At 38.4% G+C, this 23,011-nt stretch overlaps 2 protein-coding genes across 12 annotated transcripts in view; one reads left to right on the top strand and one right to left on the bottom strand.

Moving 5' to 3' along the window:
* Positions 1–1,450, top strand: part of LOC144488771 (dynein regulatory complex protein 9-like) — a 40,760-nt gene extending 39,310 nt beyond the window's left edge. For both annotated transcript variants that reach the window (XM_078206878.1, XM_078206874.1), the window contains exon 10: positions 1,140–1,450. In XM_078206878.1, the coding sequence (XP_078063004.1) occupies positions 1,140–1,274 (135 nt within the window). In that variant the 3' untranslated portion in view covers positions 1,275–1,450. The remainder of the gene's footprint in view (positions 1–1,139) is intronic.
* Positions 1,451–8,848: 7,398 nt separating this feature from the next.
* Positions 8,849–23,011, bottom strand: part of lrch3 (leucine-rich repeats and calponin homology (CH) domain containing 3) — a 128,988-nt gene continuing 114,825 nt past the window's right edge. For 3 of the 10 annotated variants that reach the window (XM_078206822.1, XM_078206848.1, XM_078206855.1), the window contains 4 exons: positions 20,232–20,350; positions 19,743–19,880; positions 18,365–18,442; positions 13,713–14,511 (listed from right to left, as the gene is read on the bottom strand). In XM_078206822.1, coding sequence (XP_078062948.1) covers positions 14,305–14,511; positions 18,365–18,442; positions 19,743–19,880; positions 20,232–20,350 — 542 coding nt within the window. In that variant the 3' untranslated portion in view covers positions 13,713–14,304. Of the gene's footprint in view, positions 10,088–13,712; positions 14,512–14,709; positions 14,878–16,705; positions 16,858–18,364; positions 18,443–19,742; positions 19,881–20,231; positions 20,351–22,413; positions 22,531–23,011 lie in introns of those variants that run through there. The other 7 variants (XM_078206790.1, XM_078206815.1, XM_078206828.1 and 4 more) reach the window with 6 other exon arrangements.

The raw sequence follows: 23,011 nt of genomic DNA, 5'->3' as shown, positions 1-23,011 counted from the left end.
ATGGGAGGCAATTAATGTTGCTGAGGGTTCCTTCCATGTTCCAGAGTGCCTAAATAGAAAGGCCAAGGTCTGCAGAGAGATTTGGACAGGCTGAGTGAGTGGGCGAAGATCTGGCAGATGGAGTATAACGTTGACAAATGCGAGGTTATTCACTTTGGAGGAAATAATAGCAAATTGGATTATTATCTAAATGGAAAAAAATTACAACATGCTACTGTGCAAAGGGACCTGAGGGTCCTTGTGCATGAGACGCAAAAACCCAGTCTGCAGGTGCAACAGGTGATCAAGAAAACAAATGGGATGTTGGCCTATATCGCAAGGGGGATAGAATATAAAAGCAGAGATGTCTTGCTGCATCTGTACAGGGCATTGGTGAGGCCGCAGCTGGAATAGTGTGTGCAGTATTGGTCCCCTTATTTGCAGAAGGATATATTGGCCTTGGAGGGAGTGCAGAGAAGGTTCACCAGGTTGATACCAGAGATATGGGGTGTTGATTATGAGGAGACTGAGCAGATTGGGTTTGTACTCGTTGGAATTTAGAAGGCTGAGGGGGGATCTTATAGAGACCTATAAGATAATGAAGGGGCTGGATAGGGTAGAGGTGGAGAGATTCTTTCCACTTAGAAAGGAAGCTAGAACTAGAGGGCACAGCCTCAAAATAAAGGGGGGTCAGTTTAGGACAGAGTTGAGGAGGAACTTTTTCTCTCAGAGGGTGGTGAATCTCTGGAATTCTCTGCCCACTGAAGTGGTGGAGGCTACCTCGTTGAATAGGTTTCAATCATGGATAGATGGATTCCTGATCGGTAAGGGAATTAGGGGTTGTGGGGATCAGGCGGGTAAGTGGAACTGATCCACTTCAGAACAGCCATGATCTTATTGAATGGCGGGGCAGGCTCGAGGGGCTATTTGGCCTACTCCTGCTCCTATTTCTTATGAATCTGCAACGGTCTGCCAGGATTCACCAGGCAGTCTCCCCAAATGGCAATTGGTCTCCACCTCTGTCCCCTCACCATTTTTGCGGCAATCCTTGCATCTCAGCCTTTCCTGAGGGCTGGGAAAGTCCACAATTTCACCCATACTGTACTATCATCAAAATCCCTTGATTTCCTTTTGTATGAAACACTTTTTTTTCCTCACAGCTCCAGTCATGGTGGCGAGGAGTCATGGTTCGCAAAGGAATTGGAATCTACAAACACATTAAAAGAAAAGGCGGAGAAAACAAAGGAAAGGGAAAAGGCAAAGGAAAGGGAAAAGGGAAGGCCGATAAGAAGTGAAACCCTTTATAGGTACACATTTTTACCCACCACCCATCAAATCATTTATTTTGTTTTAAAATGCAAGGGCAATACAGACCAATTGAAAAAGCCAATTTTATTTAGTTCAGTAGTATTGACTAAAGTTGTAATTTAAAAATCATCTGCTTATCACGAGAACTTAAAATTTCTTTATTCTGGCAATAAATGTGCTTTTAATGTTATACCATGACTTGTTTCATAGCATTTTAATTCCTCCCACCCCTGGCCCTCCTCAAATTTCCTTACTGTTCTGGAGATCTGGACAGAATTTCACCCCTGAAGCCCATTTCTATAGAACAGGAAAGGAACAACAAAGAACAATACAGCACAGGAACAGGCCCTTCGGCCCTTCAAGCCCGCGCCGCTCCCCAGTCCAGGATTGAATCCTGAATCCAGGATCCCCGCCCAATTTTCCAGCCTATCTACATCCTAATATCCTATCCACCGAGGTGTCCCTCACAGCTACGATGCTTTGTTCATCACAACCTATTAACTCACCCCCACCCCCCCATTCCAGACCATGTGATCTCCAGGGAGAGGCGAAAACCCAGAGTAAAAACCCCAGGGCCAATATGGGGAAAAAAAAATCTGGGAAATTCCTCTCCGACCCCCTGAGGCGATCGAAACGAGTCCAGGAGATCACACTGGCCCTGATCAGAAAATGCTTCCCAACCCTATTCATTTCCACTTCTGCTTTACGAACACCATCTGAATTCCCTGCCCCCGAGACAGGTTCCCAACTATCCGCAGTCTCGCTCTGTACTGGCACCAGGAAGCCAATATTGAACTAAACTATCCACGAATACCTACGGAAATTAGAAATAAGGGCTGGAATTCTTCAATGTTGTATGCTCCGCCACTGCTGCCCACGAGAAACAGTGAATTTGGCATTCAGCCAAATCTCCATTCACAACAGCGGGATCAGAGAATCCCAGCCACGGACGAGCTCAGAGAATCCCAGCTAAGAATTTCAGCAGGGACTTGCAACAGATTCTTTCTCCTCGCAAAAATAGGCCCACTGCAACCTAACCATCAGCGTCAACTGGCTACAATATACCAGAGTACAATTTAATCATACAGTTGATGTGTGAAAATTTGCCAGTACAATATATATCAAAAACTGTCTAATCAAATCAACGCAATTTCTTGAATCAACATTGTCTGATTAAGGTGGTCCACAGCATGGATTTACATGTAATTTCTATCACCATCAAGCAGTTATTTCTAAAACGCCCCATTTCATTTTCAGCTTCATTAAAAAGTCCTGTTCATTAGTCTATTCTTGTTGGTTAAAGGGGTTGTATAAAGACAAAATCTGTCAGAATAACAATGGAAAGGAAGAAGATTCAGGACCATGAAAAAGATATAAACACTTGTAACAGCAGAAATTGAGAGATAAGGAGAGATGAAAGAAACCTATTGAAATGTTTTAGTTAAACATATATTTTAGTGACTTTGCTAACGTAACCGTGTCTAGATGACCACTGCTAAATGAATTTTATCAGTTTCTTTCCCTCAAATATATATTTCTTATTGGGTAATAGACATTTGACATAATGTAGACATAACAAAGAAAATCACTTCCTTCCTGGAGCAGAATGTTAAAACATCAGGGCAAAATTGCATTTAAAAATCTTTTCAGAAGTCTTTGGAATTAGAAGATTCTAGAATTTGTTTCTAAAAACACATGGCACACGAGAAACGTGCTGATCACCTGCTCTTTTCAAAACCAAACTCAACATTTTATGGCAAACACTTGATCAATGTTTGTACCATTTTATTTCTTATTTAAACTAAAATCATATTTCAAGAAGTCAACTTTACAAGCTTCTTCATTGCTTACATTTGCAGTATCAAGTTATAGATTGATGTTCAATAAGGAGTAAATTATAAAAGCCAATTCCTTACCCACAAATCCCCATGGAAGAAATCTTTATTCTATCCATCTAGTCCACAGCATCCTCATTTGAAAATATATCACTGTTCCTTCACTGTCACTGGAACTCCCTCCCTAACAGCATGGTGGGTGTACCTACACCACAGGGACTACAATGTTTTAAAGTTTATTTATTAATGTCACAAGAAGTTACTGTGAAATTCCTCTAGTCGCCACTCAAGCACCTGTTCGGTACACTGAGGGAGAATTTAGCATAGCCAATGCACCTAACCAGCACGTCTTTCGGACTGTGGGAGGAAACTGAAGAACCCGGAGGAAACCCACGCAGACACGGGAAGAACATGCAGACTCCGCACAGACAGTGACCCAAGCCAGGAATCGAACCCAGGTCCCTGATGCTGTAAGGCAGCAATGTTAACCACTGTGCCACCATGCCGCCACCTGGTTCAAGAAGGCAGCTCATCACCACCTTCTCGAGGGCAATTAGAGTTTAGTAATAAATATTGGCCTAGCCAACGATGCCAATATCCTGAAAAGGAATTAAAAAAGAGCCAGACTATTCTAAAGATTAGTACTCCAATGGAAATCTATGTCCTTTTTGCAAACATTTTTCATTTCTCAAAAAAAAAGTGGGCATTTAATGGTTTGTCGGAAGGGAAAGAGTTAAATATGCAAATCTTCAAGCCAATTCCAATGTACAGTATTTATTCATCACAAAAGCTTCATAAACATGTGCTGTATGTTATACATATGTACAAAGAAGACAGTTACAGCAAAGCTGGAGTTGACAAATACGCTTTTTTACATGATAAATATCTACATAACATAATCAAAGTCAAGGCCTCCAAGTTTTCAGAACAAGTCTATCATAAAAAAGTTAGGAAAACAAATACATATCCAGTCTCCCTCCAGCTGCAAAACATACACATATGATACAGGTCCGATAGCTCCCTGCAGAGGAGCTATAATATTTATACAATTTTTAAAGGAAAAATGGTGCACATAAAATTTCCAAAACTGTGTTCAAATGATCACAATGAGAGCAGCTACAATACCAAATATATTTACAACAAAGTGTACAAATGAAAAACAAACAAAAACTACACTGGACACACAATCACCCATGCACATTCACCACAGACTTAAAGTAAATATTGGATCCAGAAGTTAGGAAGTGTGGTTATTTTCCTTGCAAATTACTTTGTTCCCATGACTCAGTTTCAATCTCTTTCAGCTCAAAAGGCTGATAGCAGTAAAGAAAGTCAACTTGATATACCTCAGCTCATTTCAAAGACTGTAAGAATGTACTTCCATCCTGGTACCAAAGTGACGCTAAACCCGAACCAAACTAATTTTTAAAGGTCAATGTGAATTGTCATTGACTAAACACACATTTTTCTGCTGAAAGAAAGTTAATCAGGCACTTAAAATTTCATAATCATTTCTCATAGTGGCATAAAGATCCTAGAGCCTTGGAAAACTGCTTTTTACAGGATGTAGTTTTGAATTAGATTCAGAAACAGTAGAAAATATACCAATACAGAATATAAGAGTGTCAGAACATCTTCAAATGTTTGAGAGAATGTTTCTTGGGTAAACACAAACAAGATTCAGTAACTGTACTTATAAACTGGAATACATCTGAGGAGTTTTTCAAGAAATAGTCTGAACCATTCAACTCTCATGCCGTTATCTGGGATGAACTGAAACATCTTAATCTGGATACAGTACTGTTTAATAAGATATTTTCCAGAGTTTATTTTCTTCCCATGAACTTATTTAATGAAACTATCCCATTTCCATTAGGTGAATACAGAATAACAAATAGACAAACTGGAATCAGATCTGTTTTTCCTAGTGAGTGATGATCTGAACAGGAATTACAATATTAATTTTCTGAAAACTCATACATTTTGGAAAGAAGATTTGGAAGTTACCATCTGTATGTGAATGGTAAACATAAATTAAACAAATGCTTTCTTAAAGCATTATTCATTACTACCAATGGTTCTTCCTATTGAATTTGCACAAGAAAAATGAAGTGAATCCAACTCGTGGTTCTACTTTGTACGACAGTATTAACTATCTGAATTTAGCATGCACTTTAATTCAGATTGAGGTGGTGTGAATTCTGATCTTAAGCAGCAAACCTTTCTCTGCCACTTCTCCGATGTTCAGTTGTAATTTTCTACTTTTTGGTTCCTGTTACTGTTATTCAGGGCTCTATTATAGCACAATTACAAACAGTAACAAAACTGCCTTATGTCAGGGTTCAAAATTACAGTCTATTTTCAAAAATAGTGTTGGAAGCAACTTGCTTAGCAACAGACAATAATTGTAAAAGTATTGCATAGAAACAGTACAGTAATTTAAATGTCAGTCGTAAAACATATAAAAGTTGGTCAATTTGATTTATTTGCTAACGATTACTTAGTTGAGGGCACAGCGACTAGTCAGAAGCACTATAACTAACTTTTAGCAGCTGCAAATTTACTGTTTCAGTACTGCTCAATCTTTTAAAATTTGGCAGGCAAAATTATATTTGCTTGTCAAGGGTTAATTCCCCCATTCTTTCACTGACTCTAGCTCACTCTAGGATAATCAGGAAATATAGTCTGAATTATGCTTTCCACTGATGGGCTATTCTATGTTGGACTACTGATTGAAGTTTTGACAGTATTCCTCACTCTGCTCTTTATTCCTACTTGCCTCGACCAAATAAAAAAAATCTGGAAAAAGATGACACAATCTTTTTTCATCTGGCTTTAAAGGATAAGATTGTAAGAGCACAAAAAATATGAGGAGTATACCATATTGCCCGTTTAGTCTGCTCAACCATTCAATATGATCATGGGTTTCCAACTCCATTTTCCCACCCAATCCCCATATCCCTTGGCTCCTGAGATCAAATATTTGTCAATCCTAGCCTTAAATATAGCAAGCAATGTAGTCTTCTCAACCCCCTCAGGATGGAAAATTTCAAAGAATTACTACCCTTTTGAATGAAGAAATTTCTCATCTCAGTCATGAATAATCAGCCCCTTGTCCTGAGACAGCATCCACACTTACCCAGGCCAGTTGAAATAATCCCTCAGTATCCTGTCAAGCCCCTCCAGAATCTTCTATGTTTCAATGATACCACCTCTCATTCTTCTAAACTCCAGAGAATATAGATCCAATTTACTCAACCTCTCATCATAGGACAATCCTCTCATCCAGGGACCAATCTAGTGAATCCTTCTGTGTTGCCTCCAATGCAAATATATCTTTCTTTAAACATGGAGACCAGAGATGTACACAGTATTCCAGGTGTGATCTCACCAAAGTCCTGTACAAGTGTAGCAAGACTTCTTTCTTCTTGCAATAAAGGCCAACTTGCCTTTTATCTTCCCAATTGTTTTCTGCATCTCATAGAATCGCTACACTACAGGAGGCCATTCAATCCATCAAGTCTGCAATGACTCTCCAAAAAAGGGCATCTTACCCAGGCCCCCCACTCTATCCCTGTAACCCTGCACATTCACAATGGCTAATTCACCTAACCTAGACATCTTTGGACACAAGGGGAAATTTAACAAGGCCAATCCATCAAACCTGCCCATCTTTGGACTGAGAGGGGAAATGAGAGCACCCAGAGGAAACCTACACAGACAGAAGGAGAATGTGCGAATTCCACAAAGACAGTCAACCAAGGCTGGAATCAAACCTGTGTCCCTGGCGCAGCGTGAACCATATGTTAACTCTGTAATAAAAGCAAAATACTGCGGATGCTCGAGATCAAAAATAAAAAAAGTGCTGGAAAAATTCAGCAGGTCTGGCAGCATCTGTAGAGAGAGAAATAGAATTAAATGTGTTTCTGAAGCCATACTGAACTTGGAACTTGAACTGTTTCTGGCTCCACCGATGTTTTCTTTGTAATATGCAAACTTTGTGTTCTTTGCGTTGGCACACCCTAGTCTCTGAACATCAACAATTACAAGTTTCATGCCTTTTAAAAGACATTCTGCTATTCTATTCCAATGACTAAAGCGAATAATATCACATTCTCATAATACTCCATCTGCCATCTTGTTGCTCATTCAAGTTGCCTTGTATTTCTTTGCAGCCTCTTTCTGTCCTCCACACAACTTACATTTCCACCCATTTGTGTTTCTGAGTTGGAATCAGGCCCTCAAACAAGTGGCAATTGTCCCAATAATAGGCAATTCAAGTGGTTCCAGACCACATAGCTCTATCTGCTACTATCTGTGAAGAATGATTACCTTGTTGCTCAAGAGGTTTTGAAGAGGAGAAACATGTCAGGTGAAAACTATAGGTAAACTGGGCTAGTGCAGCTCACTTCCAATGTGAATGATTTTAACCTGATCCTGCTTCTAACTTGGGTTAACGTAACCTTTAAAAGGTCAATGGATCTTTATTAATCTGATTTTTTAATAACCGGACTTGAAACAAAAAAAATGGAAACGTAACTAGGTTGGTATCTAAATCATAAAAAACATACAGCGTAACAAAATCAAAACAGTATAATTTGAACCAAAGCTGGATTTGACAAGTGACGTGAACAGTTATATAAAAACTAGAAAACATGGAATGTATTTACAGAGACCAATGGTTCAAATCATAAATTAAAAAAAAATTCCCTTCCGCTGTAACATTCGCCTCACTTAAAAACCATCCCAAGCATTAAGCAAGGAAAACATTGAACTCAACTGTATGAAAATAAATTTTGATAAAGATTGTGACAAAAGTTTGGTGCGAGCATCCAAATTGTTTAAAGTGGATTACAAGGATTAATCAATTACTTGCAATTTTAAGCATTTAAGGTTTGCCGTTATTGCAAGTGTACATTTATGCTTAAATAGAGAATACACCGTGAGAAACAATGGATACACAATTTATTCCACAAGTAAGAACTTCTTTCAAGTCATTACCCACAGCTAAATAAGCCATAAAAAGATGGATAAGTGCTCATATAAAACTAACATGAACTTTAATCTCACTATTTCTCACTGTGTATTTATTTTATACTGTTCATAATAATTGAAACGCACAAGTTAAGAAGAATGTAGTGGAAGGTGCTGTTCTATAATTCATGTAGTAAACCTATACCACAGACAGGTTTCTTTCTGATGCCATAAAGTTGACTGACATCATCAATGCTACTTCATAATAAAGTGCTATTCACTACTTTACTCAATAACCAGGGGTCCTTTAGTGATTGTATTATCATACTTGTGTGCTATGAATAAATATATATGTATAACTGTACGAATATAATCTAGCAAATATGAAAGGTAACTTTTGGGAAGCACAATTAAACTACTTAGATTTAAAAATGAATACACAAAGCCAACAGAAAAGAAAATCTCTGAAAATAAAATATATAACCAAGACTAAGGAAATCTTTGTACCAAATGTGGAACAAATCATACAGTACTGATCCATTTAAGAGTACAGTGCATCATTTCTGGAAATGTATTTGTAACCATGAAACATCATTATAAGAACTATGACGTATTCAGTTGGGTTTAGCTTCTGGCAAAATTTACCCAGTTTTTCCAAAAAAAAGCTGCTGACTAGATATTCATGCACTGGTACAAGTTTTCACACTAATTCCTGTCAGTCAGGAAATACGCAACATTAAAAGAATATTTTTGCACACATCTCAAGAGGTTCTACTGCTGGTTGTGAATTTTTTACTCCTGTGTCAAGATTTTATTGGAGGTGGAGTTTCCCACCCTGCTGCTAATGAATTACCAACAAACTAGCCTCTGCTTCATCAGGTTGCCCCATCACCACTTAAAGCTCTAACGAATGTTAATTGGCTTGAGATAGGCCATCCTTCCCCATCTGATTGGCTAGTAGCTTTCTGGTGCCAACAGCTCCATCCAGACTGCACAAAGAATAGATGACACAGAGCCCGCATCAGAATGACAAGTACGTTCAGGGGATTCATGCTGGACCAGGATAGGAGACTCTGGGGTCAGGGATTATGCCTCCAATTGGAAAAGAGGGCACGCATACGAGCACCAACCACTCACTTTCCTGCTTGAGGATCAAACAGGCTTACCCTCTTGGCGATGACCTTCTCCCGCTGGCTGCAATTTCAGCAAGTGGCCCTTAAGTGGCTATTAATTGGCTACTTCAGGGCTTTAATTGTCACCAGGGCCACTTGAGGCCTCTGCTACTGCCTGTTAAATCACAGCCAGGTCGAGATGGGCGGATAGGCACCCACAGAATTTTACAGCCCTTCCCGGCCTGCAAATCTGCTAGCAGGGGACCGCAACATTCTGCCCTGGAAATTGAACCAAAATGATATTGAGTAAGATTTTGGTGAATTTATTATGCCTATTTATGGATCAGATCATTCATGATAAAATTTATCTTACTGGCCACCAGACAAACATTGAACAATGCCAAATTAGGAATCAAATGAATTTGTGAGCTAATTTGCTAGACACAGTGACAACGGGAGATATCCTGCTCTAGTTCCTAGCACCGTTGGTACATTCTGTGCAATATATAACCATTTAAATGCTATGGAAAAATTTGGATCATGGTACCCAGGTCAAGTGCTGTATTTTCAAAAATAGAAACAACAAAGGAATCAAAAAAGTCAGGTTTAGCAACTGACTGACAGTGCTGACATGTCAGAAAGCCATCATACAGATGCTAAAGAGTGTGATAAATGTGATTACGATGGAGACCAACTTGGAGCATATTCAATTGTGCTGTTACAGTGTTTCTTGTGTGAGGTGCCCATCACTTGTAGTCTCTAGACAGTTGATTAATGGTGCTGTTTGGTTGGGGCGAGCTCAAGCAGACTTTCTATAGTCACGGCTACATGTGCCAGTCCTTTCTCTTCTAGAATGTGAAGGGGCAAGCACAATCGATCCTAAACAAAATAATAAAAAGAGAAAGGGAAGGGAATAAAAGAAGAGAGGGGAGAAAAACAGAATTAACAAATGACATACATGCAAAAAGATAAAACCAAATACAAAAAAATGGAAGATCTGGAAAACAAAATGACAATATAATGACATCTAAATTAACTTGTGAACATTAATTGCTTGCAAATAAATTAACTGATGGAAGTTGATGGGCAGCAACAAAATTGGGAGAGATGCATTTGGCAATATTAACTTTAGGAATCTAACCCTAACCAAACACCACCAACAGAACTTTAAACCTCACAACTTTAAACCTCACAACTTAGTTCTGACCTCCCTTCACCTGTGCCCACAATGTGGCTGAGGATTTATGTTTAAGTTTATTTATTAGTGTTACAAGTAGGCTTACATGGACACTACAATGAAGTTACTGTGAAAATCCCCAGAAGATGGATGTGCAAAAAAACCTTTGCTCTTGGCTGGGTATCTTTGGATGTCCATTTATATTTCGAAACCTCAAACAAACTAAAAATGATTGCTGTAGCCTGGGAGGAATGACAAGTTTTCAAAATGAAATATGTTGGGGTCAAATTTGATTTTTTTCCAGATACAGGATTCAAAAGGCAGCACCCTGAGCATGCATGTGTAAAACGTTGATTTAATATGAATAAAGGGCAGCAAATAGATCTCCTGGATGAATCCCAATTAAAGAAATGTTAATTCATTGCACTTATCATTACACAGAAACTTCTGTATAATAATAGGGACTGGACTAAAATACCAACTAATGATTCAGACTGTCAAAGTTATACATCATGAAACAAGTTGCAATTTTTTTTTAAACTTAAGCTTTTCCTCATCAATTTGAAAAATGACAGACTCAGTGCTAAAACATGTAAAAAATACAGCATTGTTACATTTCTTCTCCAATCTTAGTTTTATATAAATACTGTTCGTTAAAGATAAGAAAATCAAGAAACTTTTTTTTCAGAAAAATTGACAAAGAACAAGTATAAATCTATAATAAAAATAAATTAGTTTGACTTTTTAATCAGTAGTGATTTTTATCTTCACTATTAAATGAAAAAACCTACATGGATTGGAAAATTCATTGAAAAGCAAATGTTTCAAGAAATTTCTAGAAATAAGTTCCTACTTTTCATTTGGCAATGTGCTCATGAATTGAAAAGTTGTACTTTAAAAAACTGTTATTTAAACAGTTTATAGATTCAAATCTACCATATTACATATGACCAACAGTAATCTTGAATTAATCCTCATAATGATACACTTCAGTGTGCCCCTACTACATCCTCAGTTATTTTAATTTTAAATACTTTTCTATTCAGCAGAAAACTGATACTTCTCATTAGAAAATACTGTCTGCTGTTTCTTCAGTCGTATGATTCTACAAAACTTATTAATTCCATAGTTACTCAGATTAGAGTGCAAACTTGTATTTGGTAAATGCCCTATGCTGGTTAAGTGATCACATACAATGTCTGGTAGGACCATGAAGGTCCCAGGTTCATGCTGTCATTTAAACTGATTCAAATAACGTCAGACAAGCTGTAATAGAGTTGTTAAAATTGGTCTCAAGGGATAATAAAAAATAAATCAGCCCAACATTCCCACTCCTGATTTCTAACCTGCTGGAAAGTGATTTATGTGGGCAGAGGGTGCACAAAGGACTTGGTTCAAACAGTGCTGACACATATTGTCCAGGTTCACACAGGAATAACCACCATCTGAGCAAGACACTGGAGGGTGTGCACTGCCAATGGAACCATATCCAAACTATGGGAGGGGGTTGTGGAAAGGAGATACGAAGAACAAAATTTGGAGTAATGGAGAAAAAGCATTTATTTATTAAAATAGATCATGTTCCTTTTGGTAAACATTTACTTAGTTCTCCTAATTATTGTCTCACGTCATTTGACACTGCGGTGCACAAATCAAAGTTTAAGAATATAAGAACATAAGAACTAGGAGCAGGAATAGGCCATCTGGCCCCTCAAGCCTGCTCCGCCATTCAATAAGGTCATGGCTGATCTTTTCTTGGACTCAGCTCCATTACCCGCCCACTCATCATAACCCTTAATTCCTTTACTGTTCAAAAATTGATCAGTTTTACAAATGTTTATGCACGCCTTTTAGTCAATAAGTTACAGACTGGCTTCATCTTTGGTACAAAAGGGGAGTTGTTGTGATTATTAAGTATAGGAAATGGTTTTGGATGAGAGAAATAATGTGGATGGAATAAAGGTCAGCGAGTGGTGCACACAATGGACAGGATGGCCTCTTTCTGGTGATAGGTCTGATATAGCTTTATATCTGGCCACCATAAACATACTTCCAGCTAGTGAATTTCAGATGCTCGTAGCCACTAACTCTAACACAATGATCATTGTTCTGAACAGTACATTAAAATTTGAAGGCTTATTGAACAAAATATATACCTTCTTTATTGTTGTGCAAGAAAATAGCCTGTTAATGAGCATAAATGAATGAATGAACAAAAATAGTTGGAAGCTGATTATTTGTTATCTACCTATCAAAAAGATTGTGCTCGAAAGTTAAAAAGACAATAATATTTGATTTATAAAACATCAAGTGTGACATGGCACTACATAAAAAGCAAACTTTTCTTGTCATGATTTTTGATATCAAAATATCTTTGACTTTAATGTTTCAATGCAAAGGAAAGAGAGTTTTCCAACTTCGTATCAGTAAGTTTTTTTTACACAATGGTGTTTAAAGCAGAATCAAAAGTGTCAAATAAAAATGATGGTATACTTGGACAGGTAAGCACCTATTGCTGAAAAAGTGAGTAAGTTGTGCCTCAGTAGCATAAGGCTTTGTCTGTTCCCACATGAGATTTACTATGATTCTTTCATATTCTCTACTCTTGAGGGTTGTGGATGCGCCATTCTTGAACACATTTTAGGCTGGGATAGACAGATTTTTGGTCTCTCAGGGAATCAAGGGGTATGGGGAATGAGCAGGAAAGTGGAGTTGAAGCTCAGGTTCAGCCTGATCACACTGAATGACGGAGCAGGCTCGAAGGGATATGTGATCTACTCCTGCTCCTATTTCTTGTGTTCCATTCATTTTTATTCCATCCTCTAAATACAATATTAAGTTGAATTAATGGACTGACTACAGTTCACTTCTGTTGGCCAGTTTTCAAGGGGTTGAAAGTATTAACTATGGGGCAGGATTAAAGACATTTGGATGTTGGTTACACCTGATGTAAAAAGTTAAACAGATTTTTTAAAAAGCAATTCTGTTCTCTATAATAAGCAAAACACTAAGACGATTTTATTGCCACTGAAACTATCCATTCTTGCTATGACCTTTAATTGATTCATCAGGTATTTGTAGTTTAAAACTAATATGTATGCAATAGTAATAATGCAGTGAAAACAGGGACACAGCGTGTATTTGTAGACTTTTCCACATATTCAAAAGTGCAGAATAAATTCATAGTATGTGAAGATAATCGATATGTCTGTAACCACCAACTTCTACACTAATCGCTCAACCACACCTGAAAGGACACGATTAACGTTTTGTTAATATAATGGATTCAACCACAGGCAGTTCAAACATAATCAAGAGACAAGTGCTGGTAGACAAAAAAGGAATTTTTTGAAGATCCAGTGTTTTAATGTATTGCCTTTCTCCTCCTAGGAGCTTATTACAACTCTAGGAAAATGGGGGATGAAAGTCTGACGAAGGTGAACACAATTTGATCCATTTTCCAACAGACAACAGGGTCTGCCTTGAGAATTAATCCAACAAAAGTGTAAAACGAACCTTGCTATTTTGAAAATATTTTAATCTGATTAACAAGGCAGACCCAAAATTATTTTGATGTAATAGTAATCATTTAAAGAACTTTTTAGTGAGAACGGCTTATAATGTCAGCCAAGAAAGCATTAACTTTTCAGCCAAACAGTGGGTCTGTGGAGTGAACATAATGAATAACAAAAAAAGTGAAGTTTCAACAACAAATCTGTTAAATGTCAAGACAGATAGTATGAAAGGCACTGTGAATAGCTTCTGTTTCAAAGTATTAGGAGTCTGAGCATAGACTAAAAATAATCTTGTGATTCCACTTGGAAATATTTTCCATGTTTTGTTTCAACTAAGGCCAAGAGTACTTTGCACAATCTCCCTCTCTCTTCCCCCATCCCTAAAAACATACTTTCTCTTCTAATTAGAACACAGTGACCCAATGGTACAGAGCAAAAAGCAGAAGCATCACATTGATGTAAAAGAGAGCAAAGCCTGCAAGCTGGCCACCAGAGAGAGGGGTGAGAACGGGACTGGTTATGCTTGCTCCCAAAGTCAGTAGTATGTCAACCGTCTTTTGAGTGCTGAGGAGGTTGGCTTGGAGCACATCAGATGAAGAGCAAAGGTCATCCTTCCAATATTTCAGTGAGTGCAGGAGAGAAACGATAGAGAAAAATTAGTTGAGAAAATCAGCATGCAGCATTTACTTAGAATTACTTTTATCTTTGCCCCATTTCAGACTCATGCACAATAAACACAAGGTGCATAATTAACTTCAAAAAGTCAGTATCCAGTTTAAGGTGAGTATTAGTCTTAAATATAGGGACGAATTTTCCCGTTCCACCTGCCACGGGAATCGGAGTGGGCGAGGGGTGGACCATGGAAAGGTGCATTGACCTCGAGCGGGATTTTCCGGTTTTGGGCGAGGCGGCCGAAAAATCCTGCCCATAGTTTCCAGTTACCCTTCACCTTTCCTTCTGTGATTTTGGGAGATTTCCTAGGAGTCAAACAGTAGATTTAACTTTTAAAAAGGTATTGGATTATTTAGTTTCAAATTAACAAGGCAGTTTAACAAATCATTTTTATACAGATAATCTTCTGCGCTGTAGAAGTTGAAACAGATTTCTGTTGCTCATTTTAACTATATTCTAACTATATTCTTGTACCCAAGTTAAAGTTTGAACACTAGAATAGGCTTGTGGTAGCTACAGCACCAGTTTCAATTTCCAATCATCTCTGCATCATTGTCACTGCTGGGTTTTTGTTAGTTGTTGGCCAGGTTGTTTTGTGGAGCACCACATGTCAGCACAAAACTGTAGCTCTAGCAAGGAAAGGCGAGACTAAAAATGCTCACCTTTCTTTTATTATCAATCCTATTGCGCAAGCAGTGATTGAAAAATGTTCATAAAAGGAATAAAACGGAAACTCCTGAGATACTTTCTGAAAGATTTTTTTGGAAGATTTATAGTGGGTTGGCCAAGAATTTCATTAGGACAAGGATAAAAGATTAATAATTTTAGTTGTTTGTCATGTCTCAAAAACTAGTTCTTAGATTATATTGAACATCGTATGTATAGGTTGCTTATTTCAATTAACCTTTTAAGAGTTTGATATTTTCTTACATGTTATAATTATCAGAGAATATGCAAAAGTTACAGTTGTTTGAAACAACCTTTGGATATGAAAATTGTTATGATAGCATTTCTGCATTTGATTTCCCACAAAGTGAAGAAAGAAGTATGGCAACAAGCAGATACCAAGGAGTAAAATTCAAAGGGATAATGACTTAGACAACTGATAGCAACTAGCTGCAAAGCAGAAATATCCCTCTTTCCCACCAGGCAAAAACACAGAGTAGAGAGGAAATTAAACAGAGGAAATAATATTTTTACCTTGCACCTTCTCAATTTAAATATGAAAAACATTAATGCTTCCTCCAAATTTGTTTATTAATGTTTAAATGCTAAATATTTTAAACTTGAAACCACTATCATGATTAACACCACTGGTGATTAAACTACAAGGATGGATACTGTCTTTTATCATTTATGCTAGCATAAAACAGGGATTTAGACCAGATCATCTAACAAAAGTGTGAAGGAATGTGATACATTGTTGAAACATTAGATTGGAAAGTGTAAACACAAGACCAATGCTTTGTGAACATTCTTCAAATCCTTTGAGGTTGATCACAATGTTACATTCTTTATGATAAATTTTAAGTATTTATATGACTGTACCACTGTTAGGCAATTGGATGCACTTAGGCAGAAGAGGTTTTACAATTCATTGAACATACAGAGACGAGGATTGCAGCATTATGGTATAAGGTTCATTTGTGTGGTTTGCAGGTTATTTGATATATAATGCATATTCCACATCTATTCAATTGCTAAAGATCTCCCATGGCATTGCTCACATTGAGTCAGATCATATATTGCTTTATTCCAATATGGGTATGATCAACAAAATTGGGCATAGTAAGTATTACAGAAAGTAACAGTGACAGTTAGATGAAGTGCATGATGTATACAACTCTTTAATTTTCTTAGCCTGAACTGCTCCACTGTCACAACTGAATCAGGTTGTACGTATGTGAAATTTTTTGTCTGAGGGAATGGTATGTATAATATGCTGTCATGCTCAAACACGGTATCAAAATAATCACAGAAAGCAGGAAAATTATGATCTGGTCTAAATACAGTCCAAATATATTAAGTTATAATTTGTTAGAGAATTGAAAGCTTTTTCAGCACATGCAGGTATATATGCAGCTAAAAGATTCATCAGGTCACCTTCCTTAAAACCACCCAAACCCTCCCCAGAACATTCAATTCAAATTTGACACGTGACCTAGACCACTGAAAACAGAATATTGAAATTAGGAAGATCCTCAAAAAACTTAAGATACAAATTTAGATCACAATTTTTAGCAGAAAGTAAATATTGTGGTAAATGACCTGTCAAAGAAGCAGACCTAGAAGACAAAATTAATTATCAGTAAGTTTGAATGGTTTACATTTAAAATATACAGTGCATATCAACCCCGCTCCAAAATTCGGTCGCACAGCTTCAGAATTGCACGGTTACAGGCAAATTTCTTGTAAGATTTATTACAGCATAGTTAGTGCCTCAAGTTTATATATTTCATAAAATAATATGTGGTGCTGCACAATTCAATCTCAAAACTAGAGTAAAAATCCTAGAAAACCATGTAATTAAAAACAGGTTTGACATTCAGTCTCTATAAATCAATGTTCCAATTATTAATAGATTCAACTGCACAACAGAAACCCTTAACATCCTAGAGTCCAGAATTTGCTTAATAAATTCACTTAACTCAGCAGTCCTGGTCATGGTAACAAAATTAAATTTCAACATTAGCAAAAAACAAAGGCCTAGGTCTTCTGGTCAATGTTGATGGGGGATGTCTTGTCGGTGACTGTGAAGATATCTGCACCTGACCTTTTTGGTCTCTTTCAGTCAGGACTTCTGATCCCAGCTGCAGCCATTTAAGGGAAAGATGGATGAAAAGAGGACGTGTCTCCTTTTTTTTAAACGACATTAGCCACCTGGTTCAGATATGTTTTTAAAGGGCTCAGAAGGGCGGGCGTGCTTTCAATGGGAGAGTAGGTGATTGAGGGTGAGTGAGTTGAGGGATGACCAGGAGGTCTGGACAAGGGTGACATAATCTGTCAGGTCGGAGGAGGAGTAGTCAGGTTGGGGGTGGGCATTCGGATGTGGGGTGTTCAGGGTAGTGGTTGGAGAATCAGCTTAGGTTGCCGCACGGGTGGGGGGGGGGGGGGGGGGGTGTGATGAGGCAAGTCAGTTGTGGTACTCAGTCCAATTACTCTGTTCATCATTGAGTTGCACCATGAGTTGCACCAGAGATTAGATTTAAGTTCTCTGTGTGCTGCTCACAGTCCCAGTGTCAGTAAGGCAGAAATCTTGGGAGTTACACATTTCTATACAATAAGGAAGCTGGTCATGGTGCCCAAGGGGCAATTTTCAGGGCAGTTGTGGCCAGCTGCAATATTGGAAACAGGAACTGTGCAGAATTCAGTTTAGATTTCATTGGAATGGGATAATCAGAGGTAGAACATTTGAGATTGGTCTAGGAGGTGGGAATGGGAACTAGAACACTTAAGAAGGGAATTAGTGGGAGAAAAAGACATGGAGCTGGGGCAACTGAGGAAAATCCAGGGCTTGAGTGGTAAGCAGAGCAAAGAAAAGGCAGAGTGAGTGAAATGCTTGGGTTGGATAATCAGCAGGGAGACTAGCTAGAAATTATCACAATGTGTACATTGGTTTCAAATCTTTTTCAAAGATCTGGCTGGTCCATGGTGTCATGTATTTAGTGTCTACCAAATCAGCAATGTTAAAAGCTCACTACAATGGTAAAATCAATCATGCAGTAGCAATTAAATAAGATTTTAAAAACAGTCATACATAGAATAATCTATTGAAATATAGCAGGTACATACCTGTGGTACACCAATTCTCTTACAAGCCTCTAAGAAGTTCTCCACATTTCGTCTGCATTTTGCCATTGTCAGTTTGGGCTGCAAGCAAAGCAAGCAAACTCCGTCAGGCAAAAGTACGAAATAGTGAGGGCAGGGACGTGTTAGATAAAAGGTGAAGAAGGGGAAAATAAATTTAAAAAGGAGAACCAATTCTAAAATTCAACCAATCCTTGCAACTATAAATACATGGGAAACAGCAAAGCAGTTCTCATTATGAGCTGATCTCAGCAAGGTCTGAAATACTGGCATTGGGCCTTCCAGCTGACATCCCATTTTGTATTATTAGTTATAAAAAGATTTGATTCCACTTTTCACTGGAGGTTCTTTAAAACAGGAATTATTAAACAATGACAATGCATCAAAGGGAGCCTTTGAATAAAAATACAAACACCGGGTAGACTCAATTTAATTTTATTAAAATTATTGCAAATTACTAGTGTGCTGCCTGGTACTAAAATCAACACATCTGATCTATTAGCTGCCACAGCCATAGCAATGCTTAAAACAAGAAAAAATTCTTTGGCTGCAGTGAAGATGAGGTCATTCATCTATTGTGGCATTGCAGGGTAGTTCTTTGGTGAAGGCCCTGGTCAATTATCTCCCTGGAGACTTCCTCCCATGATGTGGAGATGCCAGCGTTGGACTGGGGTGAACACAGTAAGAGTTTTAACAACACCAGGTTAAAGTCCAACAGGTTTATTTGGTAGCTTTCGGAGTGCTGCTCCTTCGTCAGATGGAGTGGAAATCCACTCTTCCACACTTTGATGTGATGGATTTCCACTCCATCTGACAAAGGAGCAGCGCTCCGAAAGCTAATGGTATTTGCTACCGAATAAACCTGTTGGACTTTAACCTGGTGTTGTTAAAACTCTTACTGTGACTTCCTCCCATGCAGGGTTGGTTTGACGACGCGGTCCTCCTCCTTCCATCCTCTGGGTACAGGGCACCCCTCCTAGCCTCCACCGCGTTGAGCTGGACTTCCAGGGATGCGTTACTGAGTTTGGGGACAGGAGTTCCCTGTGAGCGGCACGCCATCTCCTCCTTCAATGGTGGCTAAGTTGATGCCCTGACGCCTTTTAAATATGGCTTTTGGATATGATGCTGTCCAGCCTGCCGTGCCATGCAAAACGCCCCCCCCCCCAACTACATAATTAATTAGGCCAGCATCACTCGACGCGGCACAAATTCCTACCAACTTCCACAGTGGGAAACACTCCTGGTTCCTGCTCCCACCAAGGAACTTAGTCCCAGAATGAAAAACTCTGACCAAAAAGAACAGCTCAACATATTCCGCATTACTGCTGTCATTTTTGATAGCATCAGAATTTAGAATACTCACCACTGCTGGAGACGGTACATGTATACTGGACACCGACCGTGGTCTCACATGATTAGCCAGATGACAGAGGACAACACCATCTGTAAGTGCTGCTCCAAGATCACTTGGAAGTGAAACCTTTAACCGTGTTTCAATATTCTGAAAAAGTAACCAGAGAGGAACATGTAGCTATTTGATCATAAACAAATACTTTTATTAACAGTAGAAGGGAGGGTCTGGAACTTGTGTTTGAATCCAACACAGACTGATGGGATAAAGTAATTTCAGGTTGTTGTCACCTTATGTAAGAATATGACCAATTCCAGTGGATATAAGAGTACAATATAAAACCAGTACAATATAAAACCAGTCTAATTTGGCACCGATTGGCAGCAAGTTGGCAACTTCACATTCTACATTAGGACATGAACACATTCTCCATGGGTTTTGTTTACCACAGATCCGTGCAATGATGCTTCTGTTCTGGGAAGCAAATGTTTAACTAATTACCTTCCGTAGCTGATGCACCATTCTCTGTTCGTCATCATATTGCTTCTGGTTCTGCAATATCAAGGCATCTCCAGAATCCTTGTTAGGGGTAACAGAAGAGGAGGCAGTAGAAGTCCCATCTAAAACAGAAGATAAATTGTTCAGAAGAACTTATTACAATAGGAACATTCCTGTTTTACACCAGTATCATTCTTATATATTTATTTTTTGTTGCAAACTTGATCTTTAAGATTCAATGGAACTGAATAACTGCTGGCCTTAAGATACAATCCCTACATGTCTTTTGAGAACCATTCTAACCAAGACATCAAGAAATTAAGGGTCAATCAGAAAACAAAGTTATGTTCTTACTAATGACAATAAACGTACAACATGGTTTCTACCTCTTTCTCTTCAATTCTCTTTCCTGAAGACACTTTACCACTCAAAGAACAATTCTACTTTGCCAGATCCCCTACACATCACCCAAGGGATTAGATTCATGTGGAAGCCTACACAGAATCCAGGTGGGTCAGCTGTCTCATACTTTTAAAATCTGATATCCATACATATTCAGTTCCAGCAGGGATTACAGAATGATGACCAGGAACAGGATATGAGACGTTTTTCCCTTCTCAAACCTCGGGCATAGAGGTCTGGTGTACTACCCCTTTTGCTACCCTCAATAGGATCACCTTAGCTTAGCCTAGGCATCAGACACAGAACCACTTTGGTATTTATGATTCATAAAATCATTCTAAGTCATCAAGATGAACAAATTGGCACTTTCAATGCAGCATGACGGTGCCAGTGTCATATTGCAACAACAGCTTGCAATATTTTATAGTGCCTTTAATGAAGAAAGGCATCACTAGACACTTCAGAGGTATTTTCAGAAGATGGGGCATTGAGCAAATGAAAGTGATTTAAGCAGCCATGACTAAAGCTTGGTGTAAGAGATGGGTTTAAAGAAAGATCTCCAAAGGATGAGAAGAAAATGGAGAGATTTAGGAAGCAAATTTCAGAACTTGAGGCCTACACTGCTCAAAGCACGCTGCAATGATATCTACATATTAATGTAAGAGAAGCTTGACTACATATTGGGTGCTTATTGTTTACATGTAAATAGACCCTTGGAACTGCAAAGAACGAAAACCCTTGCAACTGCAGGATTCAAAATCCTTTACTGCTTCAGAAGTGGCAGCCAGAAGTGAACATTCATTCAGCAACTGATCCAAGATTGTACTTGATTTATATCATACCGTTTTCTTTTTACTCCTGTTTCTTTTCACCTTCATCTCAATTTTATGAAATAAATGCTTGCTTTGAGCATCATCCCTTGTTAATGCAAATGTTGCTAGTAATATTATGTAAATATTGCACAACTATCTAGAAATAAACAACAGAGTGACAAATTATTGCTAACAAACCAGTGGCTCTTTTACAAACATAAGAATTAGGAGGAGTAGACTACTTGGCCCTTTGAGCACCTCTGTCTTTCAATAAGATCTGATCTGATTGTAACCTCAACTCCAATATCTATCTATCCCTTGTGGTGATTGTCCCTTTAAGGAAAACACAACAGAGTAAGGGTTACTTGGCTTAGGGGACCAATTGAGGATGAGAATGTGTAATCACCCCGGGGGTGGAGTCCTCTCTTAGGAGAAGACAAGTAGGGGACTCGGGCAGCCATGTGGCTGCTGGCCTCTGTGCAATATTTCTTATTAATACAGACCTTTTGTGTTTCTACTGAAGTCTGTGAAACTGCATCATTACACCCTGTTGCTTATCAAGAATCTATCTACCTCTGCCTTAAGAATGTTCAGAGACTCTGCTTATAATGCCTTTTGAGGAAGAGTGTTCCAAACACTGACAACATTCAGAGAAAAATCTTTTCCCCATCTTTGCCCTAAATGGGTGACCTCTTATTTTTAAACAGTGGTCCCAAGTACTAGATTCTCCCACAAGAGGATACATCCTCTCCACATTGACTATGTCAAGACCTCTCAGGATCTTGTTTCATCAAGTCGCCTCTTATTACTCCAGCGGATACAAGTTTAGCGTGTCCAATATTTTCTATTAAAACAGCCCACCCATTCCAGGTATTGGTCTAGTAAACATTTTCTGAACTGCTTCTAATGCATTTGCATTGCTTATGACACACTTATAGATTATGGAAAATTCAGTTTTATGTCTGACCTACCTTTCTTCATTTCATCTCTCATGGCTGCTCTCAAGAGGAAGTTCTCAGGCCGGTGAGCATGTGTGGGCTGTTTGTAAGAGTGGGGAGAAGAACCAGGATAAGGAGGGACAGGCTGGACTGCAGCCAGAGACGGGGATGTAAGAATGAGCAGAATTTGATAAGATTCAGAAATAGAGTTTAATCAACAATCAGAAGAAGCCAGAAACAGAGATAGAAGTGAGAAAACAAATATTAAAATGGGTAAAAACAAAATTAACATAATACAGTAACACAGCAATATTTAAAAGTGAAAAATGGTTTGGTGCATTAAGCATGGGTTGGTTTAAAAGTGATGACAATTTAGTAATGGTGAGAAGATTGTTTTTGGGTTTTACAGCTAACACCCTTTCCAGTATCCAAAATATTAATTTTGTTGCCAATTGTTGACAAACCTGTTGTGTATTTCTAGCACTTTCTGCTCTTATTATATGTCTAGCATTTGCAACTTTAATCACTGTTATGTACATACGGAGAGTTGAGAATGTAATAGGGGATTGCTCTGTGGAATAGATTAAGCATATTGGGGTTTTGCAAAGCCTGCAGTTATTTGGGCCCAAGA

Source organism: Mustelus asterias, chromosome 3 (genome assembly GCF_964213995.1).
Source record: "Mustelus asterias chromosome 3, sMusAst1.hap1.1, whole genome shotgun sequence".
NCBI classification, from domain to species: Eukaryota; Metazoa; Chordata; class Chondrichthyes; order Carcharhiniformes; family Triakidae; genus Mustelus; species Mustelus asterias.
This window is presented reverse-complemented; position numbering and strand designations above follow the sequence as displayed.